This window comes from Gopherus flavomarginatus, chromosome 23, assembly GCF_025201925.1.
Source record: "Gopherus flavomarginatus isolate rGopFla2 chromosome 23, rGopFla2.mat.asm, whole genome shotgun sequence".
NCBI classification, from domain to species: Eukaryota; Metazoa; Chordata; order Testudines; family Testudinidae; genus Gopherus; species Gopherus flavomarginatus.
In genome coordinates this window covers 1,035,453-1,063,070 of record NC_066639.1, presented here as the reverse complement: position 1 = coordinate 1,063,070, position 27,618 = coordinate 1,035,453, and the positions used below count along the sequence as shown (strand labels likewise).

Genomic DNA, 27,618 nt, shown 5'->3' with positions numbered 1-27,618 from the left:
TTTACACCTACAATGGCCTTTGGGTCAGGTCCCAGAAACACTGAGTCCACTCTGAATGCCTGGATTTTTACCAAGTCTCCCCAGAGTGGGGTTGCACTTTTCTAGGACCTTTTTCCCAATACCAGAATACCTTTGGAAGAGCTGCTGGTCCTTCGTACCTGCAGATACAAGCGACTGCTACCCTCATGCAGCCATTCTGCAGACGTGTGTCTGCTGTATCACCTTCTCCAGCTGGTCGCCGTTCTTATCTCCCATTATGCTTACTCGTTAACATTTCTGAGGGTGGCAGAGTCTCAAACTTGAGAACCCTCCTTGAATCTTATGGAGGTGATGTTTACTCTGGTCAAGCTTTATGACGACACACCAGGTACCTCTTTCCAACTTAATCCTTTTCTAGTGATCAGAACTGTGTGTATAAACCCTTCAGCGCACATAAGCCCAAGACACTGTGAACAATTTGTCAGCTGTGGCTGTAAGAATCTGTTCGTTATAAATCCATGCTGCTAACACCCATTGTTTAATTACAGATTAATTACATCGTTTTTTACAGCTGTGGTCTCCTCATCTCTAAAAGATACACAGGCGAGTCTCATCTTACACGGGGGTTCCATTCTGCGGTCAGCGCATAAAGCGAAAACCGCGTATAGTCAAAATTACATTGAGTTGAATGGTGGGCGGAATCACCCGCACTACAGGTACAGTATTAAAATTGTTATTTTTCTCCTTTTGTTTTTGTTTTTGCCAACCGCGTAAAGCTGAAATTGCACACGTTAAATGTGCATAAGATGTGACAGACCTGTCCTGGCATTAGAAAAAGTTCAGAGAAGGGCAACTAAAATGATTAGGTGTTTGGAACGGGTCCCATATGAGCAGAGATTAAAGAGGCTAGGGCTTTTCAGCTTGGAAAAGCTAAGGGGGGATATGATAGAGGTCTATAAAATCATGAGTGATGTGGAGAAAGTGGATAAAGAAAAGTTATTTACTTGTTCCCATAATACAAGAACTAGGAGCCACCAAATGAAATTAATGGGCAGCAGGTTTAAAACAAATAAAAGGACGTTCTTCTTCACGCAGCACACAGTCAACTTGTGGAACTCCTTACCTGAGGAGGTTGTGAAGGCAAAGACCATAACAGGGTTTAAAAGGGAACTGGATAAATTCATGGAGGTTAAGTCCATTAATAGCTATTAGCCAGGATGGGTAAGGAATGGTGTCCCTAGCCTCTGTTTGTCAGAGGGTGGAGATGGATGGCAGGAGAGAGATCCCTTGATCATTGTCTGTTAGGTTCACTCCCTCTGGGGCACCTGGCATTGGCCACTGTCGGTAGACAGGATACTGGGCTAGATGGACCTTTGGTCTGACCCAGTACAGCTGTTCTTATGTTCCACTGATTTTTTTTGAGTTATTTTTTTAACAGTTTGGTATCTCAGCTACTTTTGAGCCATCATTAATTTCATCCCCGCTCCCTTCGTTTGTTAGTTCATACACATACTTGCTCTCTACTACTATTTTCCTCCTTGACAAATTTAAGCCTGTTCATCTTAACCCCTGTAGCTTAGCATCAGCTCATTTATGCTAGTGGTGACAGATCAGGTTAGATAAATGTGTTGTTAAAAAACTTTGTTTCAGTAAAAGGACCGGGCTACTTTGGGGCTAGTTTTTAAGTGACTTTGGGCTACTAATGCAGTAGGAATCTGGCAACCGCTCCAAGCCTGAATCCACTGCACCTCTATTTCTGTGCTGAGCCAGGCACCAAGCCTGAAATTCTAGCGTGTGGCTAGTGGATGTGGTAGGTTCACTTGAATAGGCCGGGCGGTGAAGTGATTGAAGTGTGGCTCTGCTGTATTAGCGAGACACCCGGAATTACGGTGTGCATTCCAATGGGAGGGTAATTAAGCATTGGAACAATTTCTCAAGGTGGGGGTGGGGGTATGTGTGTGGTGGAGTCTCCATCTCTGACACATCTTAAATCAAGGTTGGATTTTTTTTTCCTAACTGATGCTGGAGGAATTAGTTTGTGGGAAGTTCTGTGTGACACAGGAGGTCAGGCTAAGGCACAGTGGTCCCTTCTGGCCTTAAAATCTATGAATAATCTTCCCAGCGCTGTCTGTGTTCACTTTCTGCAGCCGCTCTTACCTCATCTGCGACGTGTGGGTAATGGTGACAGGTACCTCCCCAAGGGTGTGATGCCTCAGCCAGTACAAACTGCTGAGAAATACACAGACATATCCACTTCCCAGCCCAGGGCAGTCTCCAGGGTGTGTTGGGGGGAAGCTCCCTCACCCAGCCATGGACAAGTTTTTGCTGGATGTTTCAGGCCTAGCTCACAACCTTTTAAAAGCAGGTCGTGTGTGGGTGTGGGGTGTCTGTATCTCAAGAACCCTTTGACCCCGCCAAATGACTGAAAATTTGCACCCCTGGCCCTTGGGTGGCGTATCACTCTTCAGCCAATCAGACTGTGTATGTTAATTTAAAGAAAAAGTGTGAACAATGTGGTTTCAGAAAGAAATGCTGTTGCAACACAACAGTGCCGAAAATATTACTAGGAGTCCGGTGGCACCTTGAAGACCAACCGATTTGGGCATAAGCTTTTGTGGGTAAAAAAACCCACTTCTTCAGATGCATAGAGATGCATTTCACTCCATGCAACTGCCATGGGTTCTTTTTAACCCATGAAAGCTTATGCCCAAATAAATCTGTTAGTCTTTAAGGTGCCACCGGACCCTCGTTGTTTTGTGGATACAGACTAACACGGCTACGCCTCTGATACTTGACAAAATATTACTGCGGTTGATAATGTGAGCTGGCTACTTTATGGAAAATTACCTTCGGTTCCCTGGCAACTGAAGGTTGCTAATAGATTTCTTTCACAAGGAGGGTGTGTTGTTGCTTCTCTTCTTGCAGGGGAAAGTCTCACTTGATTTTTGTTTTATGGGATCATCCCTCAACCTTTACCTGCAGAGTTTTCACTTGAAGTTACACAGGCTGTTTTTCTTTGAGCCCCGTCAAGGCATTTGCTTGTGGGAGCTGTCTAGCTTTTTAAGGCAGAGGCGTATGGATTGAATACTTGCGGCGTGACAAAGTTAAAAGCCAGAAGATAGAAATGAGCAAATGTACAGAATAAAGTTTATCTGAAGCCACAGCACCCAGAGAATTAAACAGACTAAAATCGGAGCATTCAGCTGGTGATTAGCACACTCTGCTGAGAGGCCTTTCTTCAAATCCTTTCTGGGTGGTGTTGGCAGACCCAGCAGCAGCTCATACCCAGACCCCTCAGCCTCGCTGAACCATCATAGCTGGCAACAAGTCCGGCTCTCGTGTGTGTTAAAGAGGGGTTGGATTTTAAAAAAAGGTGTTTAAATTTTATGAAATGCTTGAGTTGTTGCCTGCATTAATCTCACTTGTAATATCTGTCTCCCCCATTATAAGGCAGGGGTCAGCAACCTTTCAGAAGCACTGTCCTGAGTCATTTATTCACTTTGATTTAAGTTTTTGAGTGCCGGTCATACATTTTAGTGTTTTTGGATGGTTTCTCTCTCTAAGTCTATAATATATAACTAAACTATTGTTGTATGTAAAGTAAATAAGGTTTCTAAAATGTTTAAGAAGCTTCATTTAAAATTAAATTAAAATGCAGAGCCCCCCCAGACTGGTGGCCAGGGCCCGGGCAGTGTGAGTGCCCCTGAAAATCAGCTCACGTGGCGCCGGTGGCACGTGTGCCATAGGTTGCCTACCCCATTATGAGGTAATAGTTAAGTGTTTGCTCGGTAACTATAAAAATATTTGCTCTGCAACTGTAAACCCATCCGGCGGGAGGCGTCATTAAGTGTGACATGCTGGTCTATCACAGAAGGGGTCATCTTCTCTCCACCAAAAGGCGACCCCCAGACACCGACAAGCCATTGTGGAACCTCAGTGGACAGAAGCCTTTGTTGAGTCTCCCCCAACAGCCGTGAAGAGGCAAGCTCACCCCATCGGCTTGAACACCAGGGGGGAAGGGAATAAAAATTATGTTTCTGCTGCTTGAACTCTGAGGGGCAAAGAACCCAACCAAGTCAGGCAGCCAATCCCCAGGCTTTGCCCCACCAGCAAGCGCAGCTGGGACACGAAATGGGGAGAGACGGGGACAATTGTTTGTATGTTTTATTGACAGTAAGTAACTGGGAAGCTGGAGAGTAAAAGGCGGATCCCCACTACTGAGAACAGGTTTCTTCATGGCACGACAGCAGCACAAACATGCAGGAACTAACAGAGGGAGTTACGATGTGACAGGCTCACTTTCAGTAACATCATCAATCTCTGCACCACTCATGTTCCCTTTCCTTCTCGGCGTTTTTCTAACCCTCACTTCCCATCCCTGCTTATTTCCCTGGGTCTCTCCCACTGTCCTCCCCTACCTGCCACAGATCATTGGCTTCTCCATTCTTTCCCCTGGTTCCATCCCTTCCCCTCTTCCTGCTCCCTGGCTGGTTCCACTGCCAGGCAGATTTTCCTTTCACGCTTTTCATTTCTATTTGTCACCATTTCTCCCAGACGCTCCCTTCAGTCTCGTTTTATTTTAATTCACATTTTCCTCTTGCTTCTCCTATTGCCTCTGGTTCAACCCGCCCTGCCCCTGCCAACCTCAGGAGTTTAAAAAAATAAATACAAAGCATGAGACTGACCCCAAATGAGGATTTTTAAAAAACGATTCTATAATGGGCTTTGGTCTATCTGCACCTGTGCCCAGCCCCCGGCTATATGTGACAATTTCAGAATGTGAGCAGCTGTCCAAGAGTTACAGGGGAAAGTGACTTTGCCCCTTGGGGGAGAGGTGCTGGCTGGGAGATCTTATGATGCAATTTGTACAAAACACTCCCTGCTGCTGCGGCACTTGCAGCTCCCCCCAACCCCCCCAATACTAATTAATCCTGTGCCCCTGCCCAGCCCCCACATCTGCTCAGGGGTGCGGGAACAATTTGTATGGGAGGTGGGGGAGGTGCAGAAAGCCATCGATCAGAACAGTCAGCCCTGTATATGATGGAAACCATTGCAAGCCAGGGGGTGCGGTGAGTTCCAGCACCTGGGCTGATGCCTCTCGGGCTGCTCCCGGGGTCCTCCCCCCATCCCTGGTGCTGCAGGGAGGGATGGAGGAGGAGGTTTCAGGGGTCAGAGGTAAAGTGCCAGGGAGCTGGGGAGTTGGGAGTCCGCCAGGGTCACAAAGACGGGGATGATAGCTAGCTAGAGATGCCCATGGCCAGAGTCATCCTGGACCACAGAGAACAGTGACCAAGAGGCTACAGAAATCCTGGGGGTGACGCGACTGGCTGCTCTCCCTCCATCACTCCCTGCTCTCTGTGGCTTCAAAGTCCAGCGACTCCAGGGAGCCGGCGGGGTCGCAGAGACCGCAGGGAGACAGTCGGTAGGAAGACAGCAGTCCTCCACAGTCATAGAGACTAGGGCACCGGAGGCTAGGCAGGCTGGTTTTGGGGTCCCCTGGGGGACACAGCCTGAGCCAGGATCTCCACACCCAGAGCCAGGGGCGGATTCGCTCCCCGGAGATGGAGCCCGGCGGGAAAATGAAGATCGGGGCCTCGCTAATAGCGTCAAAAAACGCCACCTGCCCCCGTTCACAGTCCAGACAAACCCGGATCCTGCTGGGGACGCAGCACAGGGGCAGGCGGGTGGCCGGGGAAGTGAGAGCCCGGAACTGACCCCACCAGCCCCGCTCCACCGCCCAGATCCCCTCCTCGGGATTAAGGTTGATCCAGCCCTTCCTCCTCACGGACTCCCTGGCCACCCCCACTGCCCAGTGTCCCCCCTCCTGCACCCTCACCTCCACCTCCCAGCAATGTCGCCCCGAGGTGAAGCCCTGGCAGCCCAGCACGCAGCGCTCAGGGTCAAATCTCTCTGGGTTGTCGGGCAGAGCCTGCCGCGTGTGTCCCCATCTGACGCTTTTCCCGTCCGCAGAGAGGACAAGTTCGGGATGCGCCGTCTCTGGATCCAGGGTCACATGCACTGGGGGGAGAGAGAGAGAACCAGAGCATTAGGGGCAGAGCCAGAGGCAATGGGGTCTTCCTAAAAGTGGGGGGGGGAGAGGCCCCATCCCCTATGTGGCCCCACCCTCTCTGTGACTCCGCCCTCTCTGTGACCCCCCTCCCCTCCTCTTCTGCCTAAGGCTTTGCCCCCTGGCCATACCAGATGTTGGAGCCAGGAAACCCAGGTTCTCCACCATAACCTGGCCAAAAAGCTGCAGCCAGGTCATGATAAAAGCCACCCGGGCAGCTGTGGGGAGCCGTGGGTCTCCATCTGCCCTGGGAGGGGGACCTGGGCTGGGGGCTGCTCTCAGGCCCCCCCCACTCCAGGCAGGTGGAGACCCCTCAGCTGCCCAGGCGGCTCTGACCCAGGCCAGGATCCAGCTTCCAGCCTGAGGAGGGGCCGGGCCCGTGGTGAAAAGCCAGGCCCATCCACTTTCAAAGGTGGGAGGGTCATGACCCCTTGGACCTCCCTCCCTCCAGTTCTGGCACCCCTGGGCAGAGCGCAGCCCAGGTGGAAGTGGGGAAAGGAGATTGGGACCATTTCTCACAGTCCCCAGCAGCCTTTTCTGCCTGGGACAGTCCTGGATCCCAGGGAGATGCCACTGTCCTGGGCCCTGAGGCTGAGCAGAGACGTCGCTGCAGTTCCTCGTTTCTCACTTTCCCAGCAGTTCAGCCCCAGCAGGAAGGTGGTGGGAGCTTTTAGCAAGGAGGGGGTAGAGGAGGCAGCTACCAGCTTTAAAACCCAGTGGGAAGCTCCCCTCCCCTGAGAGCACCCTTCACTCCCCGGCCACGGAGCAGAGAGGGAAGTGCAGCATTGGGGAAAAGCCACCTAAGACCAGAGGGTATTGGGTGGGGCAGCCCCCAGCCCAGGGAGTAGGGAGGGGAGCAGCATCCCCCCAATCCATGGAGCCATCAGCAGAGCCCAGCCCTGCCCGGGGGAAAGGCCGGATGGCGGGGACAAGCCATGGAGGTAAAGGCAAAGGCTGGTGACAGAGCTCTGCTCAGGTGCTGGGCAGGGAAGAGTGTTTCTGTTCATCAGCGTGGGTGTGACCCGAGCACCCAGGCTGGTGTCAGGATGGCCTGTGTGACTTCAGCCTGGGGAGCTCCCCACTGTGTTTCTATGCCGGGCTCTGTACGATGGGCGGCATCGGTTTGGTTGGTTTATTTCAGTTACGCTCTTGTGAAGACATTTTTGCTGGAGTTTTCTCATGGCTGAAAGACACTCTCCACCAGCAAACTCACCCTGTCTGTGTGCTCCTAGGAGGTCCCCTCTCTTTGTCTCCAGTTTAGGCGGCAGCGGGGCTGGAGGGGGAAAGAGAAACAAGAGGGGATTTCAGGTGTTCCTATTTATAACACATTCCCACTCGGAACTCGTAGAACTGTGTGCAAATCACGACAGAGAAACAGACACAGACACACACTCAGGTATTTAATATAAATTAATCTGAAACCTTCTGTCATAAATAGATAGTTAAGGGTTAATGTCTCTCTTACCTGTAAAGGGTTAAGAACTCAGTAAACCTGGCTGACACCTGACCAGAGGACCAATAGGGGGGCAAGATACTTTCAGATCTTGGTGGAGGGAAGTCTTTGTACTTTTTGTGTTGCGGTTGTTCGCTCTTGGGACTAAGAGGGACCAGACGTACATCCAGGCTCTCCAAATCTTTCTGAATCAGTCTCTCATGTTTCAAACTTGTAAGTAATAGCCAGGCAAGGTGTGTTAGGCTTATGTTTGTTTTCTCAACTTGTAAATGTTTCTTTTTGCTGGAAGGATTTTACCTCTGTTTGCTGTAACTTTGAACCTAAGGCTTGGGGGGGGGGGGGGGTCCCTCTGGTCTATAGGAATCTGATTACCCTGTAAAGTATTTTCCATCCTGATTTTACAGAGATAATTTTTACCTTTCCTTTCTTTAATTAAAAGCTTTCTTTTTAAGAACCTGATTGATTTTTCCTTGTTTTAAGATCCAAGGGGATTGGATCTGGACTCACCAGGGATTGGTGGGGGGAAAGGAGGGGGATGGTTAATTTCTCCTTGTTTTAAGATCCAAGGGGATTGGATCTGGACTCACCAGGGATTGGTGGGGGGAAAGGAGGGGGATGGTAAATTTCTCCTGGTTTTAAGATCCAAGGGGTTTGGATCTGTGTTCACCAGGGAATTGGTGAAGTCCCTCAAGGCAACCCAGGGAGGGGAAAGTTTTGTGGGGACAGAGTGTGATCCAGACACTGAAATTCTGGGTGGTGGCAGGGTTACCAGAACTAAGCTAGTAATTAAGCTTAGAAGTGTCCATGCAGATCCCCACATCTCTACCCTAAAGTTCAGAGTGGGGAAAAAACCTTGACACCTTTTCTTCCCTCTCATAAGAATGGCCATACTGGGTCAGACCAAGGTCCATCTAGCCCAGTATCCTGTCCTCTGACAGTGGCCAGTGCCAGGTGCCCCAGAGGGAATGAACAGAACAGGGAATCATTAAGTGATCCATTCCCTCTTGCTCATTCCCCGCTCCTGGCAAACAGAGGCTAGGGACACCATCCCTACCTATCCTGGCTAATAGCCATTGAGGGACCATTCAGGCATCTCCCAGCCGTGCAATCAAGAGCCATGAAGCCTCACGACCATCGCAGGACATACAATCTGCGAGACAGAGAGTTACTTTTCCCTCATCCGCCCCTTCAGACTCCAGCTGCTTTGTTTCACTCACTTGCTGCCTTGTGTCATAAACTAGACCCGGTTCACGCAAAGATTTTTGTCATAACAGGAGCTTCACCCACTAAGGTCCCTTTGACACTAATGGGATGTTCAGAGCTTGCGAAATCCTGGCTCTAATGGTGAGCTGTTTGGTCTGTTAACTCAGCGTCTCTACAGAGAACGGCATGACGGGGTCCTCGTCCACCATAGGCAGAAATAATAATAGAATCATTTTATCCATGGGGGAAACTGAGTCTGGGGGGAAGGCTGGCTCACTGGGCCTGTATTGGCTACAGGAGAGAGGGGAGCCAATTTGTGAATCTGCTCTTCAGTGGCTGCAGAGCCTGGTGCAGAGCTTGGCACAGGTAAGAAGAAACCAGCCAGAGTTGCATCTGTATTACAGCAGCCCCCGTGTGTCTTGGCCAGCGTGCAGAGTACCAGAGGCCCAGCTTGATGCTGCCTACCTCCCTCTATCCGTGGTCCACTCCCTCCCTCTTCCAGCCCGCCTGTGACATAGGACCGGATCATAGCAATGGACTGGATCCAGATTGAACACGTGGCCTTTAATTTTGGGTGCCAACCTTTAGGCCCCTGTGGACAGTCTGGTTCTCAGAGGGTTTGGGCACCTGTAGCTCCCACGGACTCCACCTGTGGCTGTGGATGCTAAACAACACTGGAGCATGTGCCCTGCAGTTCTCAAGTCGGAATAGAAACACCGGTGGCCAGCGTTAGGCCATTTTGCTGAATTTCAGCCTGAATGTTGTGATCTTTGGTAAGTCATGAATTGATGCGAGACATCTTGGTCCCTCGTTCTCCGCTTTCCCCTATTTATTACATTAAGCATTGGTACAAGGGTCACTTCTTCTGCTCAGGTTTGGACGGACTGAGACTGTGTGATTATGCCGACTTGCTTGGCTTTGACCTAGTGAGGAGTTTGCTTGACATAAGGAAATCTTGCTTTAAGGGACTTTGTTATCAAGCGACGTGCTCATAGATGCTATGTGGGCACAAAGATACGTTTCGACTGCACAATGTGCTGAAAGACAGCAGCCCCCCAAAACGTCCTGCCTCCGAGCAGTTAGCAAAGTCGAACAACCCCCAGGTTCAGAAAAGGGTCAAAGTGCCCTATGCATAATCAGTGGTAATCAACCAATCAGAAAAGAGAACAACAACACGAAACGAGCTTGGACCCCAAAAGCCTCGGCCTTAAAAAGTTGGTACATGTGTTTTGTATGAGTTACACAAGAGATTTAATATTCATAACACTCAAAGGTGACTGGGAAAGAATTAATACATGTATAATTTGGATGTGTAGAATATGTCGGACTTTGTAAGGGGTAGTCAGCTCGTCGTAGGAGAAATCTACCTGTGCCCCAGGAGATGGTAACTGGCCAATGCTGCTTTGTCATTTCTTATTTTAATAGTAATTGTAATTGCAAGGCACGTCTTTGGTATACAGAAAGGTTTAAATTCATAAACCTGAGTGTTTTGGTCCCCAAGCTTATGCCCAAATAAATCTGTTAGTCTTTGAGGTGCCACCGGGATCCTTGTTTTTGTGGATACAGACTAACACGGCTATCCCCTGATACTCGGTCCCCAAGCATGTGACATTTTCACCCAACAATTCAATAGATGCATCATCTAACTATGAACCAACTGGCCAGCCCCATTCATCTCCCACTGTCTCATGGCTTTATCCCAATTTCCCCTCCTAGATCCCTTCTAGGTACCTTTGAATTTCCTCAGAGTCTCCATGAGGGCATCAGTTTTCTGGGAGAAATCACTGAGTCTCACTTCCAGTTCAGGAGAAATCTCCACTGGCTGCTGGAACTTCCCCTTCTCACACCTGTAGAGGAACAATTTCACATGGTTACATTTCATTTAGTGACTCGTTATAAGTTCTTGCTAGCGAGTCGCTGCTGTAATGGGCCTGGAGTTAGAATTCCTCTCCTCCTCCCAGCTTCACAGAAGTGCAGCCTTCCCCCCAGAGATCCGATTCATATTCTTCAACTCTGGCATACAGAGACCTGCTCTGCGGATAAAAGGGGAATTGAGTCATAGAATATATCACAGAAGATCAGGGTTGGAAGGGACCTCAAGAGGTATCTAATCCAACCCCCTGCTCAAAGCAGGACCAATCCCAACTAAATCATCCCAGCCAGGGCTTTGTCAAGCCTGACCTTAAAAACCTCTAAGGAAGGTGATTCCACCACTTCCCTAGGGAACCCATCCCAGTGCTTCACCACCCTCCTAGCGAAATAGTGTTTCCTAATATCCAACCTAGACCTCCCCCACTGCAACTTGAGACCATTACTTCTTGTTCTGTCATCTGCCACCACTGAGAACAGCCGAGCTCCATCCTCTTTGGAACCCCCTTTCAGGTAGTTGAAAGCAGCTATCAAATCCCCCCTCATTCTTCTCTTCTGCAGACTAAACAATCCCAGTTCCCTCAGCCTCGCCTCATAAGTCATGTGCTCCAGCCCCCTGATCATTTTTGTTGCCCTCCGCTGGAATCGCTCCAATTTGTCCACATCCCTTCTGTAGTGGGGGGCCCAAAACTGGACACAGTACTCCAGGTTTGGGCTCACCAGTGCCAAATAGAGGGGAATGACCACGTCCCACAATCTGCTGGCAAAGCCCCTACTTATACAGCCCAAAATGCCATTAGCCTTCTTGGCAACAAGGGCCCACTGCTGACTCATCTCCAGCTTCTCATCCACTGTAGCCCCTAGGTCCTTTTCAGCAGAACTGCTGCTTAGCCAGTTGGTCCCCAGCCTGTAGTGGTGCAGGACCTCCATGGCCAATTCACTCCTTGACCTTCAGGCTCTCAGGGACAGGAGACTTTGGTGTTCAGTGTTGTAAAAATCTGCCTACTAAAGACCACAGAGATATGATATCACAGCAAATACATGAGGTCGATCTTTCCATTGAATGGATAATTCCAGAGTCTTCCATAAAAGGGTGAGAACTTCAGGATTTGTATCAAAAATGTCTGTAATACTTGTGGCACCTTAGAGACTAACAAATTTATTTGAGCATAAACTTTCATGGGCTACAGCCCACTTCATCGAACGCATAGAATGGAACATATAGTAAGGAAATATATACACATACAGAGAACATGAAAAGGTGGGAGTTGCCCAACCAACTCTAAGAGGCTAATTAATTTGTGCTGATAATTGCTCATCTTAATTAATTAGCCTCTTAGAGTTGGTTGCAATATTTGGCTGAAGAGCCCCGGGGAGATATGGTGCTAACATCCTCGCCAAGTTCTTTCCCAGCATTGTGAAGTGTGATGGGGCATGAGGGAGAGCCATGTATCTGCTCAGGGTGAGCCTAATATCCTAGAGGAGAGAGAGAATTTCAGCGCTACCTGACACATACCAAGGAAGGGATATTGCAAATATAGAATCATAGAACTGGAAGGGACCTCACGAGGTCTAGTCCAGTCCCTGGCACTCATGGCAGGACAAAGTATTAACTAGACCATCTCTGAGAGGTGTTTGTCCAACCTGCTCTTAAAAATCCCCAATAATGGAGATTCCACAACTTCCCTGGGAAATTTATTCCAGTGCTTAACCACCCTGACAGTTAGGAATTTTTTTCTACTATCCAGCCTAAACCACCCTTGCTGCAATTTAAGCCCATTGCTTCTTGTCTGATCCTCAGAGGTTAAGGAGAACAATTTTTCTCTCTCCTCCTTGGAACATCCTTTTATGTACATGAAAACTGTTATCTTGTCTCCTCCCACTCTTCTCTTCTCCAGACTAAACAAACCCAGTTTTTTTTCAATCCTCCCTCATGGGTCTTGTTTTCTAGACCTTTCGTCATTTTTGTTGCTCTTCTCTGGACTTTCTCTAATTTCTCCACATCTTTCTTGAAATGTGGTGCCCAGAACTGGACACACTGATCCAGCTGAGGCCTAATCAGCGCAGAGTAGAGCGGAAGAATTGCTCCTCGTGTCTTGCTTACAATACTCCTGCTAATACAGCCCAGAATGATGTTTGCTTGTTTTGCAACAGTGTAACTCTGTTGACTCATATTTAGTTTGTGATCCACTATGACCCCCAGATCCCTTTCCGCAGTTCTCCTTCCTAGGCAGTCATTTCCCATTTTGTACGTGTGGAACTGATTGTTCCTTCCTAAGTGGAGTACTTGGGATTTGTCATTACTGAATTTCATCCTATTTACTTCAGACCATTTCTCCAGTTTGTCCAGATCGTTTTGAATTTTAATCCTCTCCTCCAAAGCACTTGCAACCCCTCCCGGCTTGGTATTGTCCACAAACTTTATAAGTGTACTCTCTGTGCTATTATCTAAATCATTGATGAAGATATTGAACAGCACTGAACCCAGAACTGATCCCTGTGGGACCCCACTCGTTATGCCCTTGCAGCATGACTGTGAACCACTGATAACTACTCTCTGGGAATGATTTTCCAACCGGTTATACACTCACCTTATAGTAGAAAGAATACTTCATCAGATGCTGGGCTGTAGCCCATGAAAGCTCATGCTGAAATAAATGTGTTAGTCTCTAAGGTGCCACAAGTACTCCTGTTCTTTCTGCGGATACAGACTCACACGGCTGCTACTCTGAAACCTTATAGCAGGTCCATCTAGGTTGTGTTTCACTAGTTTGCTTATGAGAAGGCCATGCGAGACAGTATCAAAAGCCTTACTAAAGTCAAGATATACCAAATCTACTGCATCCCTTCATCCACAGGCTTGTTACCTGTCAAAGAAAGCTATCCGGCTGGTGTGACAGGGTGAACTCACCCCGCGCTCGACAGGGAAGGGTAACCCCTCACCGTGGGCTGCGCATACTCCAGGAGCACCACTATCATAAGAGAACGGCCCAACTCAGAGCAGCCTGGCCACCGAGGAGGAAGGATGCTCCTTGCTAACTCCAGCCCAAAGGCAGCTGAAAAGCCTGACCGTGAAAGAGGGAGACCCAGACTGACACCCAAGTGCCTGTGGATGTCCGAGAGGGATCAAAGTCACCAGGAAACACACACGCTGAAAAGCCCTGAGACCCTGACAACTCCTCAGCTACAGCGCCAGAAGATATGGTAGGAGGGGTCCCTGGGAGGGGGGAGACAAGTTATTGTCCAGGAGGAAGTATTTCGGTGGGAGCCTCACTGACTCAGTGACAGAACACCCCTTAACGGTTAGGGCCCTGGGCCAGGCCCCGGAGGAGCAGAGTGGGCCCAGGACCGCCTAACCTACCCACCGCCCTTCCCCTGAGCAGTTTCGCACAGCAAGGCTGGGAGAAAGGCGAAGCCGAGCTCTGGTGGAGCAGAGCTGAGCTGGAGCAAGAAGCAGTTCCTCTACCCCCTGTTACTTCCTGTGCCCCCGACCCCCCAGCTCACCTCTGCTCCGCCTGCTCCCCTGAACGTGCCACCACTTCACTTCTCCGCCCTCCCTCGCCTAGGGAGCCCTAATGCCCTCAGCAGCAGTGAACCTCTCAGGCCCGGGCAGTGCCCCCATGTCGAGCCCCACGTGGGGGCTGAGGGCATGCTCCTGGTACCAGTCACCCCTGGCTAGTTCCCACTCCCGCATGCACTAGTGGGGGTGAATGCCAGCCAGACCCTTTGGGGGCCAATGAGAGACATGCCTTGCACCCCAGGGTGTGCACAAATTTGTCAGAAAAGCCTTCAACTTTAAGAAAAATTTCTGGGGAGGGGCGATAGCTTGGGAACTCCTTGGTCAAATGACCCCTAACGTGGTGATAGGATCGTTAATTTGGGCAATTGATCTTGAATTACCACCAGACAGGTCTGCTCAATGGTCTGCGGGGAGATGTTGGATGCGATGGGTACTGAGTTGCTGCAGAGAATTCCTTCTTGGGTGCTAGCTGGTGACTCTTGCCCACATGCTCAGGGTTTAGCTGATCGCCATATTTGGGGTCGGGAAGGAATTTTCCTCCAGGGCGGATTGGCAGGTGCCCTGGAGGTTTTTCGCCTTCCCCTGCAGCGTGGGGCACGGGTCGCTTGCTGGTGGTTTCTCTGCAGCTTGAGGTCTTCAAACCATTTTTGAGGATTTCAATAACAACTGGGATAGGGGTTGTTATAAAATTGGATGGGTGGGGTTCTGTGGCCTGCCTTGTGCAGGAGGTCAGACTAGATGATCAGATTGGTCCCTTCTGACCTATGAGTCTATGAGTCTATGAGACAGCCCCAGCCCTTGCCCCAGGAGGCCCAGCGGATTTCAGGGCAATCCAAGTGTGGGGGCCGAGGTTCGAGCACTAGGAAATGTACCCACGCTGGAGCTGGCACCAACCCTGGAAGTTGCCAGCTCTCTGGCCGGCCGGAGGTTTCTCTGTGCCGCAGCCTGTCTGCACTGAGGGCAGCAGATGTCTGTAGCCGACCCCTCTCAGCACTGGGTGATTCGAGCGAGACACAAATTGCACCCACAGCCTAGGGGGCAGGTTGCGTGAAATGCACCAGAGTGATGGGGCAGGTAGCATCACCCTGGAGACTTCTCCCGGGGTCCCTGCGCAGGGTAAAATCGGCTTTCCTGAGCCCCCGTCTGCAGCACCCACTGGCCACGTCCCCTTCCTGGCACGGACTCCTGCTGTTTGCTGGGAGCCGGGAGCCCCTGGGAGAGTCACGGCCCTGGAGTCTGTGGGGAAAATGGACCAACCTGGACGGGTCAAAACTCCTGAGTCAGCCACCAGAAATCAGGGAAATGATCCCCCAAATCATGTGGGGTTTTTAAAGAGTCTGTTGTGGGGTTGGTGTCTGATCCCCAGTGGGTGGGTGAGAATTAGCTGCCTCTCACCCCCATGCAGTGAGTAAAGTGATTTTTGTCTCTCTGCACAATCTCCCTCCCCCATCTGCCTGGCACCCCGCCCAGACATTTATCTGGCCCCCACCCTCAAATCAATCCTCACCCCTCCCCCATCAGTTCTGCCTCCAGATCTGATGGGAGCCCCCAATCCTGCCCCTCCCCAGCCCCCCACATCTGCCACTCCCCCAGCCTCCACACCAATCTCCCCATCTCTGCCCCTTCCCCAGACCCCAGCTCCCACACCAATCCCCTCCACATCTGCCCCTCTCCCATCCCCCACACTAATCCTCCCACCTGCCCCTCCCCAACCCTCACACCAAACCCATCTGCCGCTCCCCCAGCCCCCCCGCCTGCCTCTTCCAGCCCCCCACCAATCCCCCCACCTGCCCCTTCCTCCAGCCCCTACACCTGCCCCTCTCCCAGCCCCCCACGCCAATCCCCCCCACAGCCTCACCTCTGCTTCTCCGGCAGCTCCTGGGGTCCCCCCAAGGCCCGGGGGGTGCAGTGGGGTCCCCGATCCCCTCCCAGCCGGGTGCGGTCGGGCCTGGCTGCGCTGGCCACTCGCACGGGCGGTGACCGTGGAGAAAACAGCTTCTCTCCTCCCGATTTGCTGCCACGGAGCAGCCTCAGTAGCAGCAGCTGGACCCCCCCTCCCCCCGCCGCCCCCATCAGCTCCTTGCAATTCCCCGGGGGGAGGGGGAGCGCAGGGGCCAGAGCGTGTCCTGAGGGGGTAAAGGGGCAGGCTCTGGGACGAGGTGCAGGAGCTGGGAGTCAGAAAGGGGGAGGCACTGGGAGGGGGGACCCCAGGAGAAGGAGGGGCAGAGGGGGTCAAAATTATGGAGTGAGGAGCCACCTGTTGTGGTCCCCAAAATAGGGCATGGGTGGCTTTGGGGTCCTGGCTTGTGTCCATCCCAGCAGCACCCCCACCCAGCGCCGCCCCGGCCCCCATGCCCGCCAGCCCTCCAGGATTGAACAATCCATCTTTCCAGCAAGAGGATGTCGTGCGATTCAGTCTCCAGGACTGCGTCCAACCAAAACTGGCAACCTTCGTGGCGGCCCACAGCCACTCTTCTCTGTCTGCAGCGACATGAGGTGCCAAGGGGCCTGGGAGTCAGGGAAATAGTTTGCACGGATGCACAAGCCGCCGTAAAACCGACTGGCACTTTTCATGGGTGTTTCTGATGCATCACAGAATTCCTGCTCCATTTCCATAGGATTCCCACGTCCGCAACAGGCCTCACAGCAACTGTTCGAGCTTTGCCTGTATGGGGCTCCCTTCCCTGTCACCCACGGGAAATACAGTTTCACCCCTTTTAATTTATTTTTTAAAAGAGTATAATGTTTATAACCATGTGTTTGGCGCGGTACAAACAACAGGGTCACATGATAGCTTCCCTCAGGCGATGGTAGGCCAAGGCCAGCTGGGATTTCTCTCTTCATTTATCCATCCCTCTGTGACGTTTGTTTTTCTCTGCATCCTGTGTCTGCCGCATGGCTCCGTGTTAGAGCCAATCTAAATCCATACAGGGTCTCTCTCTCTCTCTCTCTCCATTCCAGGGCTTATGGGGTTCTCACAACACTTTTCCCTAAAATACTTAATTAACTTTAGTAAAAACAAATAAATATGCCATATATACATGTCCATATCATTATAATTTATTGATGTAGGGTTTCTTTTTTTTTTTCTTTCTTCAGACTCAGTAATACCAATCATGTACAGTTGTCTCTATTCTTTTCTGGACCTAAACAGAACAAACAGAACTAAGGTGCTTTGCATGTTTGATTTTGTTTTTTTAGATGGCTAGTTAATAAGTCTGATCCTGGGAAAAGTGATATTTGTATATTTGTTAATATCACTTTTCACAGCAGACCTCCTCAGCCCTGGCATGCTCGGGGACAAATTAAGCCCTGGATGAGGAGGTGGGTAAGGAGGCAGGGGGACCAGGAGGAGGGAACAGGGATTGAGCTGTCAACACCCACCCGCACCCCCAATCACAGCCCAGGAGGCTGTGGCCACAAGAAAAGCGCCTGGTAGTCACATGCGGCCACATTTGAGAAATGCTGGGTTAGATTCTGCTCCCAGAATCTGGAACAAAGAGGCTAACGTCAGTGGATTTACTTCACTTTACATAGTAAACAAGACCCTTTCTGTCCAGTCAAAACTATTTCCCCTGCTAATTTTTCCCTCTACTGTTACTCACACCTTCTTGTCAACTCTTGGAAATGGGCCAACCTGATTATCACTACAAAAGTTTTTTTTTGTCCTGCTGATAATAGCCCACCTTAATTGATGAGTCTCCTTATAGTTCGTATGGCAACCCCCATTCTCTGTGTGTATATATATATATATATATATATATATATATATAAATATATATCTTCCTACTGTATTTTCCACTGCGTGCATCCGATGAAGTGGGTTTTAGCCCAGGAAACCTTATGCCCAAATAAATTTGTTAGTCTCTAACGTGCAACAAGGCCTCCTCATTCTTTTTTCTGTCCAGTGTGTGCAAATCTCTTCAGCAGTGATGGATAGCGAGCTGTCTCCACAACTATCTAACAGAGAGATCAGGGCATGCAGAGTGTGAACGGCTGGGTTTGATTCCTGGTTCTGCTACCTCAGATTCCCCATCCTTAAAGCACCCTGACCACTGGAACTGGGGAGTATTCTGGACTGACCCAATTCATATTTATATAAATGCACTGGAATCGCTACTACGAGAGATTGAGAGAAACGCCAGCAAAGGTCTCCTCTAGGACCGGGGCTGGTGCACACCCGAGGGCTGGAGACTGCCTGTTCCCATCTTGTCTCTGCACCGGTTAGAGGTCAACTCTCGGGAGGAGTAAATTAGCCTAGACCCAATAAAGCTTTGCCAATTAAAAGCCGGTGAAAGCCTAGCCCAATATCACTATTTAAGCCCATTTTGTTAGACACATGGTTGTATTGAATTGCCAGGCACAAGCCCCCCCACATCAAAAGTTTCCTTCTTTCTCTTGGCCTAAGGGGAGGAACCATTGGACCCAGGCATCAAAAGGTCAACAAATGAGAAAACAGAGATGGGATGAGGGTCAAAAGGAGGGATCCAGAGAGGGACACCAAGCAGAGAACCCTTAAAGGCATCCAGGGGGCTGCAGCTTGGTGCACTCCACAGATGTGCATCAGGGTCGTCCTTAAGCCACACATTTTCAGGGAGGGGGGTGAACCACACCAGGTACATGCCCGTGCTCCCGGCTTCATGCCAAGGGCTATCCCAGGCGGGCTGCAGGACCAGGATGGAATGGAGACTGGCCCACTAGGGCTCCTCATCCTCCACGGTCAGTGGGAGGTCTCACCCCTTGGTGTCGGGTTGGGACACGAGGTGAGGAAGCGAAGAGGGATGGAGCACCAGGGTGTGCAGCGGTTTGTTAGGCACATTTCAGAAATGGAACGGCGGCAGGTCACGCAGCCAGCTGGGTTATGCAGAGCCAGAAGCTGGTGGGGGGAACTGGGGAGCAAGGGCCCGATGGCATGGTCGAGGGCCGGGGGAGGAGGGGCTGGCGGGGAACCTCCTTCCTGTAGGACCCACTCACAAAAGGCCTGAGAGGTGGGTTGTAAAGCTGACCTCACCTCCAGGTCTGCAGGAGGTCCTGGTGGAAGACCGGCAGCTCAGAGAGGTCTCGTGGAAGACCCCTCGGGTGGAGAAAAAGAGCGAAGTAAGGCAGGGCACATCAAACCTACGCAGGTTCTCTTCACTTTCCAGGTGCTTCATGAATGATCCCTCCCCTCACCTACTATCCCCATCCATTACCAAAAGGTCTTTCCCCACCTCCTATCAGCCCACGACCCCAGCCTCCATCACCCACTCCTCACATTTTCAAACAAGCACCTTCCTGCTTTCCCCCTCACTTGGGAGCAGCTTCCCAGAGATGCTCAAACCTCCCTCCTCATCGTCCTTCAGACTCTCCTTAGCCACGGTGCCTCTGGGAAGCTGGCCGACAAAAAGGCCAACAGTGTCCTGAGACCTCAGCCTGTCCTGCCGAGTAGTGCTGCCTCCTTCTCCCCTTGCACTTCCCCCTCTGTCTGTCTGTCTGTTTCCAGCTCTGGTCGCTTGGCTTGCACAGGAAGTTGCCAGGTGCAGGGACATCTTTTCTTTCTGTTTGTACAGCCCCTAGCACAACGGGTCCCGGTCCATAATTTGGACTCCTACATGCTATGGCTACAAAAGGTTCAGAAAAGGTCAACTAAAATGATTAGGGGTTTGGAGCATGTCCCATATGAGGAGAGATTAAAGAGGCTAGGACTCTTCCACTTGGAAAAGAGGAGACTAAGGGGGGATATGATAGAAGTCTATAAAATCATGAGCGATGTGGAGAAAGTGGATAAGGAAAAGTTATTTACTTATTCCCATAATACAACTACTAGGGGTCATCAAATGAAATTAATAGGCAGTAGGTTTAAAACAAAGAAAAGGAAGTTCTTCTTCACATGGTGCACAGTTAACCTGTGGAACTCCTTGCCTGAGGAGGTTGTGAAGGCTGGGACTGTAACAGGGTTTAAAAGAGAACTGGATAAATTAATGTAATGGAGGTTAAGTCCATGAATGGTTATTAGTCAGGATGGATAAGGAATGGTGTCCCTAACCTCTGTTTGTCAGAGGGTGGGGATGGATGGCAGGAGAGAGATCACTTGATCATTGCCTGTCAGGTTCACTCCCTCTGGGGCACCTGGCATTGGCCACTGTCGGTAGAGAGGAAACTGGGCTGGATGGACCTTTGGTCTGACGTGGTACGGCCGTTCTTACATTCTAATACAGTAAAGGACGTTTTGCCCTGCCCAAGTGGTGTCAGAGGCATTTGTGTGACTAAGAATCAGGCCCCCTCCTTCTCCTGGAGATGCCGCGGGGTGGTTAGTAGCCAGGCACAAGGGCCCGTTGCCACTGAAAAGGCATCGGCTAAACCATGGCCATCCAGCCCCACGAAGCCCCATGGCAAGGAGGGTTTGGTGAGCGAGCAGGAGGTTAACGAGCCAGCCGCCAATGACATAAAACCCAAGGATGTCGTACGGTGTGATCTTTATCCAGCTTGCTCTGAACGCGGAGAAGAGCTCACACTGCCCAGCTGGGATTTCCAACAGAGCCGCAGGGAGGGACCCCACGCAGGGAATTACAAGGGGATTTGGGTGCATTGGAAAATCCCATCACAGAAACCCAGCAGCTGCCCCTCTGGCAGCCCCTTACAAAACTCTGTCTCCAACCCCCAAAATCCTCCCCCGCAGAAGTCACCCAGCCAGGGGCTCCATGGCCCAAAGATTTAAGGGGGACCCCGTGCCAGGTGTGGCCGCTCCTGGGCAGCGCTGGACCGACTGGGGTGCTGGTTCCAAGCCTGGGCAGCCTCCAGAGGCACCAAGCGCAGTGGGAAACGGGCCGGGGGACACCCGCTGTGATGAGATTCTCTGGCCAGGTCCCAGCTGGCTCTTTATGGGCACGCTGAGCATTGCTCCTTCAGGGAGAGGAGAGGTCCAGGGGCTCGGAGAGATGGGAGCCCTCCGGGGCCACGGGGGTTGGGATGTCGGAGGCTAGAGAAACCCGTTTTCTCATTCCCAGGGGGACACTCTCCGTCTCCCCACCCCCTTGTCTCAAGAACACAGTCTGAGCAGGGATCCTTGCACCCAGAAGTAAGGGAGGACCCTCTCCCCATGGAAAGAGGCCGGAGGGAGGGAGAACAACAGGGACTTCCAATCAGCATCCAAAAATGCCACCTCCCCCGCTTCGTAATATAGGGAAACCCCTATCCTCTGTATGGTCTCACTCGAGATCAAACGGATGCCAGTGGTGGAGAAACCATAGTATACATTACACTGTCCCTTACACCCGTGTATCCCCATAGCCCAGATCCCCTCCTCAGGGCGAGGGCTGATCCGTCCCTTCCTCCTCACAGACTCTCTGGCCACCCCCACAGCCCAGTACTTCCCATTCCCCACCTCCACTTCCCAGTAATGTCGCCCCGAGGTGAACCCCTCAGAGCCCAGCACACAGTGACTTGTGTCGAATTTCTCCGGCGTGTCAGGCAGGTCCTGCAATGCGTCTGCTCGTCTCACACTTTTCCCATCCTCAGACACGACGAGGATGGGATGGGCCGTGTCTGGATCCAGAGTCACGTTCGCTGGGGGTGGGGGGGAGAAAAGCGGAGGGTTAGGGCACAGCCCAGCCCTGGGGGAGGCTGGGACCCTTCCTCACACTCCCTGGCAGCCCTGGACTGGCTGGGACACTCCTGGATCCCAGGGAGCTCCCGGGAACCTGACTGATTCCTCTGTCTCACACCCAGACACAGAACGGGAGAGACATGGAGGAGAGAGACTGAATCTGCAGGTAGGGGAGCTGAGGATGAGGCTGGACACTGATTTAACCCCCCAAGGGACCCTCTCCCCCAGCTGGTCCTTTCTTCCTTGTCCTGGGAGAAGAGGGGAGGACAGGGCACTGGGGGAACTGCTCCAGACCTGAGAGTAAGGTCAATATCCTGGGAGGTAGCCCCTCGCCCAGCCCGAGAGAAGGGAGCCGCATGAAGGGAGAGCTCAGAAAGTCCCCAGCCCAAGAGGAAGGGAGGATGCTGTAGAAGGACCCTCACTCCACTCTTTCCTCTTGATTTAATACACAACAGGCCCAGGAACCCCAGGGCAGAGTTAAGGGTGTCCGGATGCCGGAGAGCGAAAACATTTCTGTTCCTCATCATGAGCACGCACCTAGCAACGAGGCCAGTGTCAGGATTGTTTGTCTGATGTCAGCTTGGGATCTCCTCAAGGCAGGACGCGTTTATTGTTAGCCAGGGTGCGTCTGACTTGTTACTTTATTGACATGTTTAGGAAGATGTTCCCGTGAGAATTTGCTCTTAATATCAAGAAAATCTCCACTCAGAATCTCACCCCCTCGGTGTGATCTGACTGGTTCTCCCCTGTTTTTACTCCAGTTCAGATGGCAAAGTGTCCACGGGAGAGGAGGATAAAAGAGGTCAGATTTCATGCTGTTGTGTTTGTAACCACATCCCCACTCTGAACCGACTTATCAGCACAACAAATCCCGAAGGGAAGTGGTCACCTTACAGATTAAACTCCATCCACATCAACCCCTAGCTAAATCTTTAACGTGGCGCAGCCGGATAGTCACCTAACGTCCACCCGTGGTGATCTAATCACACCAGGTTAGTATCCAGGCTTGTTGGTCAGCCTGGGATAGAATTTGGCTTTTCGATACTCTTATCTCTTAAACTAAGGAGGTCAAGCAACCAGTCAGGAGGGGCAAGGGGGATGGGGGCGAGGCATAAGAAACACTACAAGCCAAAGAAAAGCCTCGCACAACCTCGCTCCTTACCCCTCCCATGGGGTACAGAAGAGGTAGGATAAAGACCCCAGACTAATGACTGCCCAAAATGGAACATGACCCTATGTTGTAAGGGGTGAGACTAGGGGTGTGCAGTGCAGGTATATCTGGGCCTGCTAAGGAGGAGGAGGTGGGAATGGGGACATAGACAAAGGCTCTGCGGCGTCCCAGCTGGCCCCCTGTGCTGGCCCACCCCCCCCCCCCCCGGCCTCCTGGCACTACGGATACACTTGCTTAAAACTAACCCCAATAAACATCACATTGCCTGCACTTTGGACTTCTGCTTTCCGTCTGCGTGACAGGAACCAGGGAAGGGGGGTGAAGGGAAAGCTCTCCAAAGCGCCACTCAAACTTTTGGTGCCCCTGTGATCACCGGCCACGTAGCAGCATTCTATGGGAAACAGGCTTTGGGATTCCTTGATATTCCAGTTTAACAACGGACCCCTCCCTAGAAAGCCGCCAAAACCAAATCAGTGCTGCTGGGGATGATTATTGGATTCGGCTTTAACGATTCTGGAATGCTTGACTGACATAATTGTGGTAATTAAACCAAACACACACAGATCTTTAATAAAACTTAATTGCAGACTCACGTGGGCTGAGATAGCTCAGTGGTTTGTGCATCGGCCTGCTAAACGCAGGGTTGTAAGCTCAATCCTTTAGGGACCTGAGACCAAAGTCTGTCTGGGGATTGGTCCTGCTTTGAGCAGGAGGTTGGACTAGACACCTCCCGAGGTCCCTTCCAGTCCTGATCTATGATTTAAGGTGTTTGGGAGCTGGTCAGTGACAATGTTTCTGATGATCAGTGCGTGTTTGACTTGTGTGTTAGAAAATAGAAAATTTGGAGCTATACTTATCTCATAGAGCTGGAAGGGACCCTGAAAGGTCATTGAGCTCAGCCCCCTGCCTTCACTAACAGGACCAAGTACTGATTTTGCTCCAGATCCCTAAGTGGCCCCCTCAACGATTGAACCCACAACCCTGGATTTAGCAGGCCAATGCTCAAACCACTGAGCTATCCATCCCCCCAGGTTACTTTAACAAAGATGTTTTCATGTGTGAATTTTTTCTTAATTTAAATATAACCATCACTACGTGAACCCTCACCCTTTGTATATGACAACAACCTCTTCCAAAAGCCGCTGTCCATTTCCGGTGGCAGAGTGTCTGGAGGGAATAACAAGATACATTAGATGAGATTTCATTCTGTCACATTTACAATGGCATTACCACTATTAGCTGACATCATAATGTTTTTATTATGACAGGTGTGCACACACACACAGACACAGATGTCTTTCTAAAGAGGCCAGATAAAAATTAATGGAAAGTCTTGCATGTGTATTTCCTTTCATTCAGCCATCTCAAAGCTGCAGAACCAACAGCCACCAAACATCACAACCACCTTGAGAAATATTATTTGTACAAGAGCATAACCACCACCGCACTGGGTCAGACCAACGGTCCAGCTAGCCCAGTATCTTGTCTTCTGACAGTGGCCCGCATCAGATGGTTTTGGCCACTGGAGATTTAGGGACACCCAGAGCATGGGGCTGCATCCGTGACCATCTTGGCTCGTAGCCACTGATGGATCTATCCTCCATGAAATTATCTAATTCCATTTTCGAGCCAGTTATACTTTTGGCCTTCACGAGGAATAGCACGGGTTGACTGTGCGTTGTGTGAAGAAATACTTCCTTTCACTTGTTTTCAACCCGCCGCCTATTTATTTCACTGGGTGCCCCCCCTCATGCCTTCTTGTGTTATGTGAAGGGGTAAAAAGCACTTCCCTGTTCACTTTCTCCACACCAGTCAGGATTTTCTAGACCTCTGTCACATCCCCCCTTAGTGGTCTCTTTTCTAAACTCCCCAGTCCGTTTTTTAAACCTGTGTTCATACAGAAACTGTTCCATACCAGTCACCATGTCTGCTGCTCTCTCCCAATTCCAATATCTCTTTTTTGAGATGGGGAGACCAGAACTGCAGGCAGTATTCAGGGTGTGGGCGGGCCATGGATTTACAGAGAGGCGATGTGATATTGTCTGTCTTGTTATCTACCCCTTTCCTAGGGATTCCCAACATTCTCCGCGCCTTTTTGACTGTCGCAGCCCCTGGAGCAGATGTTTTCGGAGAACTATCCAGGACGACTCTAAGGCGCTGACAGAGCGGGGTCCACACTGGCACTTTTGCCACTGAAATTTATGTCAGTCGGGGGTGTGTGTGTGTGTGTGTGTGTGTGTGTGTGTAAGGGCTTATTTTTTCACCCTTTTACTGTTTGAGTTCTTTTTGCGTGAACAGAGAGACACAATACCTGCAGTTTGAAGGTGCAAACAATTTGATGTTTATGGGAGTGAACTTTTAGCAAGTTTAAATTCAAGGGTTTTTTTTATTTTTGAATTATAAAACTTACTTTGTTTGCCCCTAATTTATATAGTAATATTTTTAGCTATATCGTAACCAATTATTTTACTGACATTTAAACAATCCTAACATACTGTAACTTTTTTAAACCAGTTATATTCCACTACCCTAATTAATTTACACCTAGCAACATTAATTACACAGCAGACAGAAGCAGACTGATTAACAAGGTAAAAGTGGTGGCCATAAAGATAAAATAATACAGATATGAGGGTTTCACAACCACAACCATTGATAAGGGATTTCTTGCCAGACAGGATGCTTTCCAACTAAGTTTTCTTTAACCATCTTAAGATCTGTATCTGGTGGTGATGGGCACTATCCGGACAGGATCATCTTCCTAACAGCCCAATAGCACCTTATTTCAGTGTGACTGGTTTGGAATGTGAGGATGTGACCCTTCGCTTCCCAGCTTATGGCTGCCCCTGCTGCTTAGCCAAAGGCCTTCACCTAAGAACAAGGCCTCAGACTATCCTAGTGCGAGAAGGGCCATACACAGGCAGACTGTGATTTTGATTCTTTGGTTTTATACCCCTGTAACTAGCTAAGTGATAAAAATACACCTAAGTTCTTAAGGTACAGGCTTTACAGGCTATATCCTATTTATGACTATCTATATCCTAACAGGGGGGTGTTTTGCAATCACATCCTTGACCGACAAAAGTGGTAATGTAGTCACAACCTAAGGTCTCTTTCTTGAGTGCTAACAGCTCATTTAGACCCCACGATTGTGTGTGTATAGTTGGGATTATTTTTCCCCAACATGCATGACTTTGCAATTGGGTATCAGCTGCCATAGTCTTGCCCAGTCATCCAGTTCCAAGAGATCCCTTTAACTCTTCCCGGCAGTTTTTGGACTGAACGATTTTAAGTTATTTTGTAGCATCTTTCTCCAACATGAAAAGCCTCTTTGGACAGAGGCAGCTCGTGGCAACAGGCTGAAACACCACTTCCGGGATTCTGCTGAGAGTGGGTTCTCGATTCACAATGCCAGGGGGGTTGCTCTGGTTTATCGGCCACAGCACATTCCCGTCAGCCACCTGGGTCACGGGAAAGCTGGGGGAAAAGCAACCCACTGGGATACTCTACACAGCGTCATCCATTCAGCGCATGAGCACGAGGCTCCAGCTGCCCCAGAGAGCTTAAGCCGTTATGGCCTAGAACATTTTTAATATTGTTTCTCCAGGAGCTAATGTGTGTCAGGCACTAGCGGGGGGGGGGAAGGGCAGCCAAAGCCTTCGGGGTCTGATCAGAGCCATGACTGGACTCCCCAGGTGCCCGCAAAAATCAGTCACATAATCCCTCCACTTCCAGAAACGCTTTTCTGGGGAGGGGCGATAGCTTGGGAACCCCTTGATCAAATGACCCCTAATGTGGTGACGGCCACAGCCCTCGCCCCAGCGGATTTCAGGGCAATCCAAGTGTGGGGGCTGAGGTTTGAGCACTAGGAAATGTCGTCCTACAAACAGAAGGAACTTCTCAATTGTACCCACACTGGTGCTGGCACCAACCCTGGAAGTTGCCAGCACTCTGGCCGGCCGGAGGTTTCTCTGGGCCGCAGCCTGTCTGCACTGAGGGCAGCAGACATCTGTAGCCGACCCCTCCCAGCACTGGGTGATTTGGGCGAGACACAAATTGCACCCACAGCCTAGAGGGGCAGGTTGTGTGAAATGCACCAGAGTGATGGGGCAAGTAGCGTCACCCTGCAGACTCCTCCCGGGTTCCCTGCGCAGGGTAAATCCGGCTTTCCTGAGCCCCCATCTGCAGCACCCACTGGCCGCCTCCCTTTCCTGGCACGGACTCCTGCTGTTTGCTGGGAGCCGGGAGCCCCTGGGAGAGTCACGGCCCTGGAGTCTGTGGGGAAAATGGACCAACCTGGACGGGTCAAAACTCCTGAGTCAGCTGCCAGAATTCAGGAAAATGATCCCCCAAATCATGTGGGGTTTTTAAAGAGTCTGTTGTGGGGTTGGTGTCTGACCTCCAGTGGGTGGGTGAGAATTAGCTGCCCCTCACCCCCACGCAGTGAGTAAAGTGATTTTTGTCCCTTTGCACAAGCTCCCCCCAGTCCTCTGCCGGTCCCCCCACCCAGACATTTATCTGGCCCCCACCCCCAAATCAATCCTCACCCCTCCCCCATCAGTTCTGCCTCCACATCTGATGGGAGACTCCAATCCTGCCCCCCACATCTGCCAAACACTCCCCATCTGCTCTTACCGGCCTCACCTCTGCTCCTCCGGCAGCTCCTGGGGCCCCCCCATAGATCCGGGGGTACAGTGAGGGCTCCACTCCCCTCCCATCCGGGTGCGGTGGGGCCGGACGCAGCCAGCTGCTCGCATGGGGGCGGAGGAGG

General features: G+C 50.8%; 1 protein-coding gene across 2 annotated transcripts; it reads right to left on the bottom strand.

Annotated features, from left to right (window-relative positions):
• Window positions 1-4,128: 4,128 nt before the first annotated feature.
• Window positions 4,129-27,618, bottom strand: LOC127039419 (tripartite motif-containing protein 15-like). Of its 2 annotated transcripts, none has more exons than XM_050933161.1 (4): window positions 27,492-27,618; window positions 10,434-10,549; window positions 7,260-7,319; window positions 4,129-5,997 (listed from the first exon to the last, which is right to left on the bottom strand). In XM_050933161.1, exons 1-4 carry the CDS (start codon window positions 27,602-27,604, stop codon window positions 5,321-5,323), a joined length of 966 nt encoding a protein of 321 aa, XP_050789118.1. In that variant the 5' UTR covers window positions 27,605-27,618; the 3' UTR covers window positions 4,129-5,320. The 2 variants fall into 2 exon arrangements, with proteins under 2 accessions (XP_050789118.1, XP_050789117.1); XM_050933160.1 differs by lacking the exon at window positions 27,492-27,618 and adding an exon at window positions 15,950-16,360.